The 17114-nt window shown below is 40.8% G+C and overlaps 1 protein-coding gene across 4 annotated transcripts in view; it reads right to left on the bottom strand.

Annotated features, from left to right (window-relative positions):
- Positions 1–132: 132 nt before the first annotated feature.
- The window catches only part of LOC308394332 (voltage-gated inwardly rectifying potassium channel KCNH7-like), a 74256-nt gene continuing 57274 nt past the window's right edge, over positions 133–17114 (bottom strand). For 2 of the 4 annotated variants that reach the window (XM_080878583.1, XM_080878585.1), the window contains 7 exons: positions 16358–16610; positions 14614–14819; positions 13991–14075; positions 9401–9691; positions 8115–8274; positions 3750–3927; positions 133–2266 (listed from right to left, as the gene is read on the bottom strand). In XM_080878583.1, the coding sequence (XP_080734709.1) occupies positions 1991–2266; positions 3750–3927; positions 8115–8274; positions 9401–9691; positions 13991–14075; positions 14614–14819; positions 16358–16610 (1449 nt within the window). In that variant the 3' untranslated portion in view covers positions 133–1990. Of the gene's footprint in view, positions 2917–3749; positions 3928–8114; positions 8275–9400; positions 9692–13990; positions 14076–14613; positions 14820–16357; positions 16611–17114 lie in introns of all 4 variants that reach the window. The other 2 variants (XM_080878584.1, XM_080878586.1) reach the window with 2 other exon arrangements.

Below are 17114 nucleotides of genomic sequence, written 5' to 3'. Positions count from 1 at the left end.
CATGTCAGCAAGTCAAGCTTGACTTACTCTGAGAAAACCATGTGTACGCATGAAGTGTGTTTGACTCATCCTTTGTCCAGCTTTTTCATGCATATTCATGGTTTATATATTTGGCTACTGGTAAAAGTTGGATTTGTGTGTGTGTGTGTGTGTGTGTGTGTGTGTGTGTGTGTGTGCGTGCGTGTGTGTTTTTTATAAATGGACTAGCTTAATAAGCTACAGGAATTATTGTTGGTGAATTATCCTGAAAAGACTGGAAAAAACAATACATTTTGTAAACTTTCTGTCACAAACAGCCATCAAAGATTCATGCTGACTTTTGTCAGTGTCTCGTTGATCACTACCAAAATAGAATAGGACAAGCAGACAGTGAGCTGTGCTTCACACTGTAAACCATCACAGAAAAAAAACTTGTCCAAACAGCCTTGACATAAATGTCCTTCATGTTTTTGACTTCCTCAGGGTGTTAATCATCTTCATGTTGTGGTCTTAATTTTTGTTTGTTTCTAATAATTAAAGTGAGCTAAAATGTGTGAAGCTTTACATCAGGTTTGCTCTATACAAGTAAATTCATCCACAGCACAAACGCTATGTTCTTCAGCTCATAGATAATTATTTCCAGAATGTATTTAACTCTAGAAACATACCAGAAAATCCACTGTGGCTCCTCATCGTTACATCATTATTGCTTTCAAAGACTGACAAAGTTGTCATTGTGCTATGGGACATCAGAGCAGCCTCTACACACTCTAATATTACATCCTGTAATAGGGGCTGAATAACTGGTTTTTCATATGTCATGGCAATGTGGTGTACATTAGGCACGCTAAACATACAGACAGCTCTCCTTGCCAATATGCGACTGCACCAATTTATTTGGAGCTTGAAAGCTGTGGAGTGAAATATAAACTTAGCACAAAAAGTAGGGAAGTTTGTGTTTGGCTAATTGTATCAGTGATTGTTTATTTCCCCTTAAATGGTGCCACATTTGTAAGGAAAATGCATTTGTGGGTTGAGCAGCAAAGTTAAGTATGTGGTTGCTTGCCAAACAGCTTATTCTGTGACCAACACAACCACTTTGGCTGACTTGGGTCAAATGGTGGTTGTAAAATGGGACACCAGCGCACAGCACTGTGCTACCAAGCTGGTGACTAGGATGAGGAGGAGGTGGAAGGCGAGGCCCCTGTTTTATAATGAACAAATTGTCAATATTTCTTGTTTCTTCACACTTCAGTCATTTAATTCAATAAACAACACCAAACAAGACAACAGATAAACTGGTTTGGCGTGTTTTTCATAGTTTCAACCCACTTGCTCAACACTGCTGCTCAACCCACAAATGCATTTTCCTTACAAATGTGGCACTATTTAAAGGGAAATAAACAAGCGTTCCAACAGTATAACATTTATTAGCAAGAAGGATTATTACAACAAAGAAATAATTGACCAAACACAAATTTCCATACTTTTTGTGCTAAGTTTAGAAATGCCTTGGAAAGAGTTTCAAGTAGCTTTGTTCCCTGTGAGGAGGGAAGAGTGGTGGAAAATGAGAGTGGAAAGCTACAGTCTGTGTGCAGTCTGTGAGCGTGCTGAGGCCACCCCTGAATGAATGGTGGTTTGCACTGTGTGTGAGGAACATGCAACAGAAGACAACATGAGAAAAAAAAAAATCATGCATATCTTTTCGGAAGAGCACATTAGGTGCCTTGAGTTGCTGGCAGTGTTCTATTTCAACTATGTACATGGTAGATGATGACTTTACACGTGGAAGTAATATAGTGTATAAATACCTCTGTATAAATGGATTTTATACATCTAAATTGGAGCACAGGGCAGGGACGGAGGAGGGAGCTAGGGGGTTTTCTCAAAATGGAAGAAAGTCTACAGTTTCTTTTAACCTTTGCATATTTAGTCTCTTTCTTAAACCCTGAGTCAAGCTTTAGAAATAACCTTCAGTCATTGTCGAAGGGTTTGGAGTGGGGGGTAGGGGCTACATCCCTGGAAGCCCCGGGTCGGAGACTGGCCTGTGGAGTCCCAACATTCCTGAGCTGCTGGGGACATCTGGTAGAGAGGCTTGCCGGCTTGATGGGAAATTCAGTGGATGTTGGTGGTGCTGCTGCTCTGCTGAGTCTAGGATGTCTCTCTGCTCAGTGTTGGTGTTATTCTCAAGCAGTCCAGCTAAGTCCCCATTGGGATGAGTCTCTGCATGGAGAAGGACTGGGGAGGTTTCTTTGGATGTGTTCAGGGCTCTCTCTGAGCCGGGGCTCTGGGGATGGAACAGTACAGTGGAAATCCACAGAAATTAAAGAAAGACTACACACAGCAAACGACTTTCTATCACATGATATAAACCCCTGACAGCCGGTCAACGTAGGAGTGGTTTTTGGTAGTTCTTTCCAAGGCTTTATCTCACTTACTTTCTTATTAGTTTTAATAAATAATAAATAATAAAAATTTAATTTAATTTAAATTTTACTGTGAATTTTGTCCTTCCATATAGGTGCTCTCCTGCATTATTTCAACACTGCTTTCATAAATATCCACCTATAATACAAAACCTATAATAACAGGAGATGAAAAATTTTATTTGCTGTCCAGTAGCCTCTTTATTTATATGCCATTACTGCATGCCATTAACTTTTTCTACTCTCTGTGATTCGTTCTGTTTGTTGTCTTTCTGCTCCTGTTTTCTCTCTCTTGTTTTTTACGTCACCTGATGGCTGCCCTCTCCTGAACCTGGTCCTCCTGGGAGGTTTATCCTGCTTTTTAAAAAAAAAGAAAAAAAAAAAGGAATTCTTCCTCCCCACCATCACCAGTGCTTTGCTCATAGGACACACAAGGGCAAAATATGGCTTGAGGTTCAGAACTGGCACATGGAGCTTCCTAATCAGGCTCCTGATGTCCTAAAACTAAAAACTAAAAAACAAACAAAACAAAAACAAAAAACAGTTAGTAGATCTCATGGTGAATGACTGAAATGAGTCCATCCTGCTCGATTTAAACAAGAAAGTGCAATAGTGCAAAAAAGTCAATGTGGCCTTTTGAAAACAAACGCTTCTGATGCTCGTCACAGGAGATTGCTGGTTCATAAGGATAGTATTATTAATAAATCTTATAACATTTCAGGCTATTTACCTTCAAATGTAAAAGGACCGTGAACTGTGAACTGCTGCCACAAATAAATCAAACTGGATTTAATGGAATAAAAGATCAATATTTAATATCATTTTGAAGGGCAAGCTGCTCCAACTTTACAACAGCAGCACGCTGAGTGATGACGGGCAAAATCCACTGGTGTTCTCTGATTTGTGTAACGCAGAGCTCCATCACAGCTAACCAGTTTGCTCTACTATGCTCCACTTTAACTCCTAACTGATGTTTTCCTTGCTGACCTGTGATGGAGGGACCGTAACATGAACAGCAGGTTATGTACTGTGTAATCTTTGCTTTAAGTAAACATTAAGTAAATGTAGAGGAAATGACCCCTTTAAGCTCTTTTTGGTAAGGTAGTTGCTATTTGGTTTGACTTTTGGTAACTGTTATTTAATTATATAATAATTACAAAAAAAACCCCAAACAACACAAAAACTATGATTGGAATTCATCAACAAGAATCTTAAGATTATACAGATTTGAAATTTACCACAAAAACGGAGCCAAAGCTATTGTAAAACAGTGTGACAACCAGCTGAAAACTGTGGCAGTGTTAGGGAAAATCAGCGTTTCCACTCATTAAGCTTCTGCTGTACCTGCGGCTGGGATGGAGCAGGGCTCACATCGATGGCAGACACCAGCTGGATCCTGACGGCTGGCCTCTGGTACTCTGGGCTGGAGGTGACGGTGCTATAAGCTGGAGGACCGGCTGCTGTTTGCCTCTGAAGGAGCTGCAGGATAGCCTGGATGTCTGCAGTCATCTGGGACTCAAGTCTGATGGCCACAAAACATGAAATAAACTGAAAAGCAGCATGACAGTGGTTCCATTTTGGATGCTGTAGATCTTTGTGTTTCATTAGAGAAAACACATCTGAAGGAAATATATTAGCAGAACAAAAGTTCACTTCAACAAAGTAACAATGAGCCTTGATAGTTGATTGTTTACATCAGGGGAGGGGAACTCCAGGCCTCAAGGGCCTGTGTCCTGCAGGGTTTTAGATGTGTCCTTGATCCAGCCCAGCTGATTTAAATGGCGAAATTACCTCCTCAACATGTCTTTAAGTTCTCCAGAGGCCTGATAATGAACTAATCGCTTGATTCAGTTGTGTTGATCCAGGGTGATATCTAAAACCTGTGGGGACACCAGCTCTTGAGGCCTGGAGTTCCCCCATTTTTGATGCTCGACATCAGGGATGTCAAACAAAATTAATAGGTAATTAGCAAGACTCTATAGAAAGTGGTAACCCCTAACTCTACCTAAGTAAATTTAAATAAATGTAAGTAAATGTAAATGTTTGGAAAAATGTACTTCTAAAAGCGTCTGGACTTCTTTAAGTTGCTTGAAGACGTTTCACCTCTCATCCGAGAAGCTTCTTCAGTTCTAAGGTCAAATGGTGGAGAGTCCCAGATATAAACCTAGTGGGAGTAACCCCCCACTGGGTTTAAATCTTCTTTCCAAGCTCCTTAGACTGCGATGACCTGGATGACTGAGAACCTTCACAGACGTACTTCTAAAAGTACTTTTATTGCGCCATGTTCATTCACTCATAAGCTGCTGTAACATGAATCAAATGGTTCTATAGAACTCTCAATCAAGACTGATTTCCATACTGATGACAAACAGGTGATGAGTTCCTGCTTGATAGTTCTGAGTACACCAGTCAAAAACTTTAATTAAATGAGATCCGAACAAATGAACAGCTGTTATTTCTAAGAGAAGTCTTCTGGTAATGGCTACTCGCTGTTGCTGTGACAGCAAGGAAGACCATTAAAGGTAATCATTACTACACAACATACGGTTACATTGTCACCTTGTTCTCTGAGCGAGAGACTATCTCTCCACTCTGTTACATATTTCATATGTGGGGGTTATACCCCATACATATGGAATATGTAACAGAGTGGAGAGATAGTCTTGATATGATAGAGAACTAAAGTACTCTTACTAAATCCCCAACGTCTGCAGTAATAGTATCAGTGTATCAGTAGTGCAGTTTACTACCAGGATTTTAAAAAATGTATTTGTGTAAATTTCAACTGTTTTGCAGAGTGTAAGTTATGCAGTGTGTGGACTGTTATACAATGAATATGCAGACAGAAAAAGCATACCACAGTATAGTGCAGTACCATGGATGGAACACTAGAGGGAGCTTTAAAGCTTCCTTCATATAGTAAGGACAATCAAGAGTTTCCCGGTAGTATGATCCTGCTCAAATGCAGAGCCTTCAGGAAGATGAGGAATTCTCAAAGGTGTGACCGAACACATATAGTGTGTGCATGTATTGATGCATTAAAGATTTCACCAGCAATAAATAAGGAAAGATAATTCAAATATTCTGAGTTGTGTGCTAAAGATATTCGCTAGTAAAAAGTCTAGTAATTCCCTCCAAAATGAAGTGGAAATGTGAAGTAGTAGATAATGAAGAAGTGCTCCCAGTGCTCAGTTCCCTCACTGTTGTGCCGATTTTGAACCTGATTCTGTGATATCTGCACTTGAAAGTATGAAATCCTCTATAAAAATGAACTGTTTTTCATTTCTCCTGGAGATTGCTGCATCACCTTATGCACCAAGTTACATCATGAGCCACAGGGTGTTAGGTGATGAATCACCTCTTTTCCCCCTGCTTACACACTCCTTTTCTGTCCTTCAGTACAAAATAAAGAGAGTCAGTAAACACAGCGAGCAAAACAGAAGCTTTCCAGTGCAGACTCGAGCACATTGGTACTTTGTCAGGTGAGTGGGGGTTTTTTCACCCAGAGGACAGAGTGGAAGTAAACACTTTGTCTCGGTTCTGCTGTGAGGGTAAATGAGGGTTGGTGGTGCGGTGGCCAAGCCTGCCCATCAACTGAATCAGCATAAATGGCTGAAAGGTATTCAGCAGTGATGAGACCAGAATTTCTACCGAGAGGCAGTGAGCAGAATATTGAAGAAACTCAAGTAGTTCCACCCTTCAATTCATTACTTCATGTGAGATTTGTGAGACAGTTGCTAACAAATGCCATCTCCTTCAATTGGCAACTTTACTGTGACTTCCACAAACCAAACCTCGTAGGATGACGTCGAAACCCTTGCAATTTGTCTGTATCTTTTGGCTCTGCGCTATAAATAGACAGTCGTTAACTGTCTTCCTCCCCCTCATCTGTATCAGTGCACCAGCCCAGAATCACACCAGCTGCTCACATGGTCCACTCTCTGCATTAACACAGCTGCAGTGGGTGTCTGGCCTAAAATGTGTATGCAAGTTTTAGCCAATTATAGGCAGAATTATGGGATTCACATGGCTAGCTCTCAAAGAAGCTGCTGAAAAATACAAAGCCTATTATAGAAAATTGAGTCAAACATGATCCCAGAGGTGTCTTTAGTAATCCAAAGGTTAAGTGCCTGAAAAATCCTGAAATAGCATTCCACTGATTTAGCTCCTGTAACATTGACTAGTGATGGTAAATCTGATTGGCCAGTAGTACTGACCAATAGATTAGTTTAAGTTTTAACCAAAACTGTTCAAAATGTGAAAAAAGCCTGAAAGTTTACATATTGGTGCTTTTTTCTTTGTTCCTTTATTTAAAAACAGGACATCCGTGATTTGGCAGTTGCTCCCCAGAAAAAGGATGTGTTATAGTTTTTATGGGATTAACTGAGAAAGCTAGCTTTCTGGTATAAAAATGAGCTATGAGTGGTTTCAACAATGCAAAAAAAGTAGAAGAGATCAAAATGCGTGGTCTACATAGGAAGAGAAATGGAGAAGGGGGTCAACTTGAAGGAAAAGTATGTGAATAATGTGACCGTGAAGAGGGTTGCAGACAGAATCATGAGTTTGAACCCAGAAATTTAAGGGGTGATGCTGAATGTTGTCAGTGTCACAGATTGAATATGTCAGTTAGAAGAAGGAATTCTAGAGTAAGTTGGATGAAGCAGTAGAGACTGTTCCCATGGGCGAAAGAGTGGTGATTGGAGTGGATGTCAATAGACATGTAGATGAAAGGAACAGAGGTGATGAGGGCATGCTGTATAGCTATAGTGAGAAATCGAGAAAGACAGATGGTAGTGGATTTTGTGAAATGGACAGAAATGGCTGTAAACACAAAGGGAGAAACATAGGGTGATCTAAGAATGAAGGAAGTTAAACACAGGTGGATTACATCTTATGCAGAAGGGGAATCCGAAAGAGAAGACTGCAAAGTTATGTCAGGGGAGAATGTCGCTAGTTAGCATCAGACGGTAGTCTATAGGAAATTACTGTATATTAAGAAGAGGAAGCAAGTACAAATAAAGCTGAGGATGAAAGAATCGTATGCACAGTTCAGGGAGAGAGACCTGCTCTGGTTTGTAGGGAAGTGTTACCGATGAGTGGGAAAGTACAGCTAAAGTACACCAAACAGCTGCCAAGAAGCTGTTTGGTGTACTTGGTGGGGAAATGGAGAAGTGCAGGAATGTATTCAAAGAAATAGGTTAGCTAAGAATAAGTTGAGTAGTCAGAGAGTTGAAGAATGGAGACAGAAGGCTTGCAGTGACTTCTATGTGATCCTAGGCACTAATGAAGGCGAAAAGGACTTTTACTGACTGGCTAGGCAGAGCGCTTGAGTTGGAAAGGATGTGCAGCATGTTTGGGTGATTAATGATAAATGAAATGAAAAATGAAAAAAAAAAATACTTATGCTATATATACTTATATATGTAGATAGTAACGTGTTTAGGACTGACATCATGTTCCATTCTGCTCAGCAGACTTTTGCAGGGACGTTCAGCTTCAGCTCCAGCATTGACTGATAAACTGGTCTTTTCCTGCTGCTGTTGCTATATCGCATTTAGAAATTCACTATTGAGTTTAGCCGCTAAAGTTGCCTGAAGTCTCTGTATCAACGTAATCCTGAGTGTTGACGATACAAAGAGCATTTGCAGTCTTTTGGTTTGACATGACCAACAAGCTGTTTCAAAACCCTTCCCCTTTGCCCTTGCGCACCTGTTGAGGTGCTGCTGCAGCAAGTCTAGACGTTGCTCCACCTCTCCATAGGTGAGCTCTGTGTCACTGTCATCCTCCCTGGCTGGTGTTTCCTGGCAGTGAGCCGACTCCTCCGCAGCCTCACCGGGATGCTGACGCACCCACTCGTCAGGGTGGAGCTCTGGAGGGAAAGACATGCAAGCAGAGATGAATACGCATACACACGCGTGCACAAGAAACGATCTGTGTTATTAGAATGGTTTCTCAGGGAAAGCACTGTATGTGCTGTGCCCTCTCATCATTTAGCTTTACTGAGCTCCGAGCAGCTTACCACCTTCTGATTCCTGACATTTACACTGGAGAGGAAAACACCCATCTGACCCCAGCTTGCATCACAACCTCAGTGGGATTTTCCTGCCTCTCTTTTGGGTTTCTGCTAGAGATTAAATTGACATTTCCTGTGCATTTCTCTCGCCAGTTTGTAAGAATCAATATCACTCTGCTCTCCAGAACAAATCCTCTTGCAGCTGTAACATCTGAATTGTGGGATATTATCAAACCAACACACTGACACAGATTTCCCACGTCAGTGTGGAATCCTGCTGAGTTTGACTTGCAGTTAAAATTCAGGAGCGCCCTGTGCGTGTGTTTATACTAAACCAATTTATGGAGGATTTAAGGTGACTGCAGCTGACTACTGAGAGTGCAGATCAAATGAAGTCAGATGCAGCTGTTTATGTGGAAGCTGCATCTGCATCGGAATGCATAGGAGGATTCTGTATCGGTTTGCTGCGCGTTTACAGCCGGTACAGTCCTATTAACAACATTCACATTAACAACATGTTTCCAACAGATCCTTCAGTTTGGCCCGAACCTACAGTCACAAGGGGTGTCCCGAGCCAAGTGCTGGATAAAATCCTCTAACATTTTATTACTGAGTTGGTTTTAGGTTTCAACATGACACATAATCCTTTTTGGGATTTTTAATAGATGTGACAATCCTCCCCTCAGGCTTTTTTAACTGGGGTTTTTTGAATTCTTGAAAATGAACTTCTAAGTTAATTACTTATTCTGGTGTCAACCTTTACAGGGAAAAAAAACCCAGATTTACAGGAAACTGTGTATTTGAACAATGTCAGTAATTTCCCAGATGTTTCTTTAGTGTTTTATCCACTTGGTTTTTGTTAGAAAAAAACATTTATTTGAATGACAGGAAAGAAATAAAGACTAATCTCTTGTTACTTGATGGAGAGATAAAAAAAAACCTCTTCATTTGTAGGAACAAATACATCTGACATCTCTGTCACCTTTGTATTCCTGGTTCTGTGCGTTGTCTCCAGCCTGTGTACTGGAAGCACTGTTCAACCCAAGGCCCAGGGCGTGGTCCCTTACCACCGGGTAGCCCAGCACACCAGAACACAAGGGCCTCTGCTCCTCTTCCTCCTCCCTGCCTTCCTCTTCCTCCTCATCCTCATCATCCTCTCCCTCCTCAGCAGACTCTCTCCTCTTCTCAGCTGCCGAGGAAGCATAGATCTGCCTCGTCTGCTTTGTGTTGCAGTAGGTGACCGCAGTCTCCTTGTTGTCCTGGTTGTGGGAGCCTACGGGCACAAAGTGCAGTCAGGAAACCTGCTGGGGGAACACTGACTTCCTCTGGGGATGTGGGGGTTGCCTTTGTTATCTGACAACAGTAGCACGTGTCTTGCTTTGGGATTAAAGTGAGGACAAACAATGTTAAAGCACAATCTAGCCTGTTAATGTTGTGCATTATATCATAATATGTTCCAAATGTGTGTTTACAAGGCAAGCTTGTTCAGCAGTAATGAATAGTGAACATGAGCTTTTCATTCCAAACTGAAGTGAGGTCTAAATCTTCACACCTGATGGATGTAGGCAAGATATGCCAGCTGCTAGACTGTGAAATGGACCATTAGCTACTTTCTCTGTCCCTACTTGTGTTATACTGTGAGATGGTGACACCAGTGACAGAGGACTCGTAACCATGGTGACCAATTAGATTAAATTAAAGATATTCCACTTCACGTACGAAGTACTGAATGATGATGAAGCATTATATTTTTAAAATCTCTTAGTATCAACTGTTGACAGAAGAGCTCTTCACTCTCATACTGCAGACTTGTTTGTGTATTTTATTTTACAGTCGACTAGGAGGCAGCGCCTTCAGCTACTGGATCTCTTTTCTGTGAAACTAGCTCCCAGTTTGGATTTAAGAGACAGACATGCTCCCTACTTTTCATATTAAGCTTTAAACTCTTCTTTTTCCTACAGGTTATGAGTAAGTCTATGGGCTCAAAATGAGGTCATAAATATTTTGTACTTGTAAATCGATTTTGTACTTGTAAATCAGGATTTGTATGTGTAAAAAAAATTTGTGTGTGTGTAAAAAAGATTTGTATGTGTAAAAAAGATTTGTGTGTGGACTTAGCCAAAAAAACCCTGCAAGTTACAAGTACGAATTTTGACCCTATTTTTCTTCCTTTCATCTGATTGGTCAATGTCATGTCAATCACAAATGTAACAATCCAATCAGAGAACAGATGGGTTTGGCTGTCTGAGGGGTGCTCTTTTTGAACTGCAGGTCTTTGAAGGGAATAAATGCCCTTTTACATGCCAACCCAGAGTTTTCCTTCATCACCACGAAGGAAAACAGTCTGTGGTCGTCTGAGTTTGGTGATTTTTGTGTCACAGGTCTACGTGTTTAATATAGGGACTTCTCTGATTGGATTGTTACATTTGTGATTGACATGACATTGACCAATCAGATGAAAGGAAGAAAAATAGGGTCAAAATTCGTACTTGTAACTTGCAGGGTTTTTTTGGCTAAGTCCACACACAAATCTTTTTTACACATACAAATCTTTTTTACACACACACAAATTTTTTTACACATACAAATCCTGATTTACAAGTACAAAACCGATTTACAAGTACAAAATATTTTTGACCACATTTTGAGCCCATATAAGTCTGGATCTGGATATCCAAACAAGTTATGCTACTATAGGCTCTGCTGGGAGATGCACTGAGCACTTATCTATTCTCACCTCCCCCCATTTTCCCCATTTGTTGTTTGTAGCCTCTCTGTGCTCTTCTTTCCACTCATCTCTTCCCCCTCACTCCAACCAGTCAACATATGGCTGCACCTCCCTGAGCCTGGTTCAGCCAGAGGCCTCTTCCTGTTAAAATGGTCTGTCAGATTGTTGAGGTTCTCTTTTTGTATGTTGTTGCCAGTGACAGTGACAAAAGATGGATTAATTAATGTAGTTTAATGAAATTGTTTAGACTTCTCTGTATTTTAAATTCTGTCATGCGTGAGCTTCAGAAAAGTACAAAACAAGTCCAGCTTGTCAGTGCCGAGCACTTTCACAATGCATTAACAGTGCCGCAGCAAATAGGAAGGTTCAGAGAATTGCTTTCAGTTTGTATGATTGAGCATGACTGCACAAAGAAACCTAATATAACCCAGCCTAACTGTAAGAAAACATTCTTTATTAAAGTATCTTTTCTGGAAATAAGCTTTTTTTATTTTATAAACCTCCCCTTTTATTAACATTGAGGCTGTCATTGCACTTGAGTCAGCACACATTCATGAGAAGGGGCTAGGAATGAGGAAGCGCAGCTTTGGCAAGTTAAATGGAGCATCAGTGGGCTTCAGTGTAACTCAAACACCACCTGGAGGCATCGTTGCGTAGACCTGTTTATTTAAAATACTGTCCTGAGAATCAAAAATGTTTGTAGGAAAAACCGAATTCGCAGCTAAGGTCACCATGACTTCCTACAGAGTGGACGGTGTGCCAAAAGGCCACCGTGTGATAACTAAATGTTGAATTCTTGAAGACATTCAACACATCCAAAGCATTGAAAAACACATCACCCAAAATTCATTCTCATTAGCCCTCATGAGTTTCTGACCTGACACAGGGAGGTCACATGCTTTGCTAAGACATCAGGCAACTCTGATTTGCCTGCTGTCTTCCTTTTAAGGCCCAGTTTCAATACTGTTATTTGGTTAAGTGATCAGATTGGATTCGTGTGTCTACATGTCGCCCGGCTATCTGAATGAGTTGCTATGGTAACAGTGTAATAAGTAAGCAGCTCTGCATGTGTACCTTGTCCTTTGCGTCCTGTGTTTTGCATGACAAAAGACGCTTTGTAAACTGACTTTAGCATCCACACTGACACACTTCTCTAGAAATGTCCAAATGTGGTTTCAATCCACTTAAAAAAAATGCTGGAATCTTTCTGGATACAATATAGATGTGCTAAAAATAGGTCTGAGAAAGGCTTCACACTCAGCTCCACCTAGGCTCTGTGCACAGGTACATGTATAGGAAAATGACTTCATTTGAATGTGAGTCTCTGTGATAGGTACAGGTATGTGAAACATCAGTCACAGAAAAAAAAAAAACATGAAATAAGGCTAAACAGAGAGTGTAACAGTGGTTTTGGAGATCATTTCTCTCAAATTATGCTGACAATTCAATACCCAAACTTTGGTCATTTAGTCATAAGATCCATAATTGCAGCTGCTGTTGCTCGGATGAAAGGCTCACTGTTAATTATTAATAAAAGCTACTTTCAGATGCTCCCTTACTCACAAGGGTCACCTCAGCAGGTAGTTCCATATTTGATTTGGCAGATTTACATGCTGTGTGTCTCTCTTTTACACAAGTCCAAACAGATCTGTGTCTAAAACAGTGAAAAGAATTTGCAGACTTTAGACTTACAGTTTAAAGTGATTGTCAAATTTTATATGTAAAATTTATGACTAAGTTTTCAGAAGTTGATCAAATGAAAGTAAATAAATTAAAACTGAGAGAATGTTCACATTACTCTGTCATTAATCTGACAATCCCCGGTGAGGAAGGACAGGGCAGGAGTATTAGGAAAACTCTGTTTTAACAGGAAGACTTCCAGCATAGCCAGGCTCAGGTAGGTGCTGTCACCTGCTGAGGCCAGGTGAGTCATAAGGAGAAAGACAAGATGAACAAAGAGCAACCACCAACAACAACAATCTTCTGGAAGTCCAAGCCTATAGCCCAGGGGTGTCGAACCCCAGGCCTCCAGGTCCAGTGTCCTGCAGGTTTTAGATCTCACCCTGGGTCAACACACCTGAATCATTTAAACCAGTCCTCTGGAGAACTTCAAGATATGTTGAGGAGGTAATTTAGCCATTTAAGTCAGCTGTGTTGGATCAAGGACACATCTAAAACCTGAATAACTAAAAATGGTTCAGGCACCTGATCCAATCCTAATTATAAGCTTTATGACACTGTCTGTCTCCTGAACCCAAACTGGAAGCCGTTTCCACAGAGGAGAAACGCCTTATAGTTGAAGGCTCTGCCTCCCCTTCTACTTTTAGAAACTGCGGGAACCACAAGTAAGCCGTGCAGGCGTATTGAAGAGTGCTCGTAAGGATAACATGGTACTATGAGGTGTTTAAGATAGAGGGCCTGAAAGATCAGATGGATTTTATGAGGATTTTAAATGGGTTTTCTGGATTTTACAAAAAGCAAAGGAAGACTAGCTAATGTGGACTTTCTGTGCAGAGCCATTTCTAATTTTTTCAATATTCTGCATTTTAAAGTTGTTACTAGAGACTTGTTACATGGTCAGGAACGACTTTTAGGCACTGCTCCTTATAACTTACCTTACTGGAGGCCAAGATATCCATGGTATGTATCAGTTTTGGCAGCATGTTTCTGAGGAATATTTAAATGAGGGTGCAGCAGGTCTGAGGTGTTAGCTGGCTGAATAAATGGCACTGCTATGGTAACAGTAAACAGTAAACAGCATGTGTGCTGGTTATCCAGATGCAAAATAAACAGGGTTTCCCATTTAAAACCACCAACAGTAGTGCTTTTGTGCATCACGCTGACCTGTGGAGGATTTCCTTCTGTATGAGACCCGTTTTCGACACTTGGAGTCATCCATGTTAGAATCAGTTTCTTGTGAGTAGGTCACCTATAAAGAGATGATGTATGATCAGACTGAACCAGCGTAAAAGTCTGTGCCATATCTGTGTCACTCGCCTCTGTTGTTCTAGAAGTAAAAATGTTAGAAGCACAAAAATTGTGTTGGTATTAAAACAACAAGCTTCCTTAACTAAGCAATATAAACTCCTGCCTGTCTTGTTGGAACACCATGTCTCTGCTGTTTTTGTTGTAATCCTAGCACGCTCTTCTCATGTGTCACCTCTGCTCTGCGTCCCTCTCTGCTTTCCAGTTCTCTAAATAAATAACCAAAGGTCAACACAAAGTGCACTCCCAGCTCTCTTTTTAAAAGATAAAACTAGCTCATTTGGATTCACACACACACACGATGCTGCTCTCTCACTTAACGTGTTATTACAACCTCCCACATCATGTCTTCTGTCCAGCGATTAGTACTCTCTCATTCTTGTCTTCCAGCAAATGAGCGATTACAGAAATTTCTTTAAAATAGAACTGAATATGAAAGCCTATATTGCTATAATCGGTGGGGCCAGCCTTATTTAAGTTACCTTTGCATTTTCATCACGGAGGTCAAACGTGAGCTCCAGGTTAGTGAAGAAGTGGTCCGCGAATTCTGGATACATGTCCAGCACCTCCAGAATGTCCTCCCTCTGAATGGTTTGCAGGTCACAATAACTTAGCGCCCGCACGTCTGCGCAGGATTTCCCCGGCTTTGCGTACAGGTGTATCATTTCTCCGAAGATGTCATTTTTGCCTAAAGAAGAAACAAGTGGGGAGGTTGACACAGGAAGTGTCATCTTTCAGCTTATGAAGGACATTTATTTTTGGCAGAAGAAATTAAATTAAAGTTACTGGAGAACATATAGCATATATAACTTGTAGATGCAGTGTTTTGCAGACTGGGGAACCTCTGCCTAAGAAACTCTCCCTCTGATGCTTTTCTTATAACCAAACATGTTACTGAGCTACAAATTAAGCTAATTAGATGCAAAATGTTCCTCCACCTGTTTTTCTTAAAATGATAACGATAAAACTTTGTTTCATATTGACTAAAATATGGATTTATGAGATTTTATTTACATTTTGTGTTATTTTTGTGTTGATCTACTTCCCTCGCAGAGAATGTGCTGACTTACATGTGATGGCCCTTGCTTATCCTAACCCTATTGTGTCATGTGCTTTCTCTAGACCTTATTGGCTGTGTGAAAAGAGCCCTTAATGAAAAACAAGCGTATAAAAAGCTCAGCAGGCTACACCTGCCCACAGCTGAGATGAGAAAAACAGGGAGACCAGATGAGATTTGCTGTGATTAAATCTGGAAGCTGTTGATAGCAGAATGCGGCTTCTGTCATCAAGCACTACATCACACCACGCTGACAACCACACAAAATTTCTCTACTCTCTTTTCTTCCGCTGTCACTTCACATTCTTTGTTTTCTATTGCTCTTCTCTTCTCTCTAACCTGCCCACTCGTTCATCCCTCCCCATTTCTTTTGTCATTTGTCTCTATATGAAAGAAATCGTGCCCTTTTTTTTCCATTAACACATATTCTCTGTTACCCTCATCCCACTATATGTACACCCCCCCCCCCCCCCCCCCCCCCCCCACTGTGTTCTGTCCTCTCCCTTCATCTTGAGCATGCCTGTGAGGGAGCAGTAATCAGAATTTTCTTTGAAGTTAAAACAACATACCCGATAGGGAGCTCAGCTGCCAGCCCAGCCTTATTATAGCACAACTGAGCCATCTTCATTTAGCTGGCCCACCTGCATCTACACTGATGGAGGTGTACTCAGGCAAGTCCGACCAGACTGGACTGACAGGACTATCAGTCATACTCTTTTGAGGTTCCTTTTAAAGTGTTTTTGAGCTGGCTCATCAGCTGGATTCAATTGTTATTCACTAATTAAGAACATTTAGATGTTTGCATACTTGGATGCTGAATTGTTGTCAGCGGGTTTTCTGCACTGTGAAAGCTCATGCTGGCTGTAACAGCACTAGAATTCATCAAACCCTCAGACATGAGAGTATGATTTGAAGAAAAAATGTTTTTTCTGTTGCTGAAAGCCAATCAAAAACAATTATTAACAAAATGTTATACTTTGGCTCTTTGGTTAAACTTAGACAAGACAAGAAGTTTGACATCCATCTATATAAACCTACAATCAGCAGGTGGTTGATGGAAAAGAGAAAAAACCACTAACTTAAAGCATGCTGCTTTTAAAGTTAATGTTTGTTAATGTGAATGCAATTCATATCTAACGTAAATCTTTAGATGAGTAATGCAGACCCACCCAGGATGGCCACCACAACGTCATCCTTTAGGATTTCAATGGAGCCACGGGAAACAAAGTAGAGTGCTGTAAGTACATCTCCACTGTGGACTAGCGTGTCTCCAGGGGGCGCATGGGTCGTCTTAAACCTCATGGCCAAGGCCCGAAGGCAGCCCTTGGTGGCTCCGCGAAATGCTTTACAGCCCTGGAGGAGATTCTTGTTGAGGTGGAGGCAGATATCCGCCTGTAGGCACTCTGGAAAACCCTTCAGGACCTGAGTCAAAGCACACATGTGTATGGTCAGACGTATTGAGGTAGTATATTATGTAAGATGTGATGGTTCTTTTTTCTTATATTTTATGACTTTGGGTTTGGGGTGAAGCAGTAGGTCGAATTGACTTGACTTCCAGAGAAATTTAATACAGTTGCCACTTGTGCTCTTTCCTTCTTCTCAAAACCCTGCAGTAGAAATAGTCTGCAATGTCTTTTTACTGTTTTAGTGAGCCTCTGAGGAGCTTAAAATAAGAGGTAAACAGAACATTTAGAGACTGTAAAGCTGTAGATAAATGAAATCACAAAGTCAAAACACAGATTTGACATTTGAGTCTTCTGTCTGTTTCTTTATGTACTCACATAATGAGAATCCTCTAAGAATTCTAACCTCAGTAACGCTCATAATTTTTTTTTTCCAATACTCTGACCCTTTGTTTGTTGTTAAAGGATAAAAAAACAAATACCATTTAAAAAATACTGAACCGATAAAATGTGAAGCATTCCT

Source organism: Rhamphochromis sp. 'chilingali' (genome assembly GCF_963969265.1).
Source record: "Rhamphochromis sp. 'chilingali' genome assembly, chromosome: 3".
NCBI classification, from domain to species: Eukaryota; Metazoa; Chordata; class Actinopteri; order Cichliformes; family Cichlidae; genus Rhamphochromis; species Rhamphochromis sp. 'chilingali'.
This window is presented reverse-complemented; position numbering and strand designations above follow the sequence as displayed.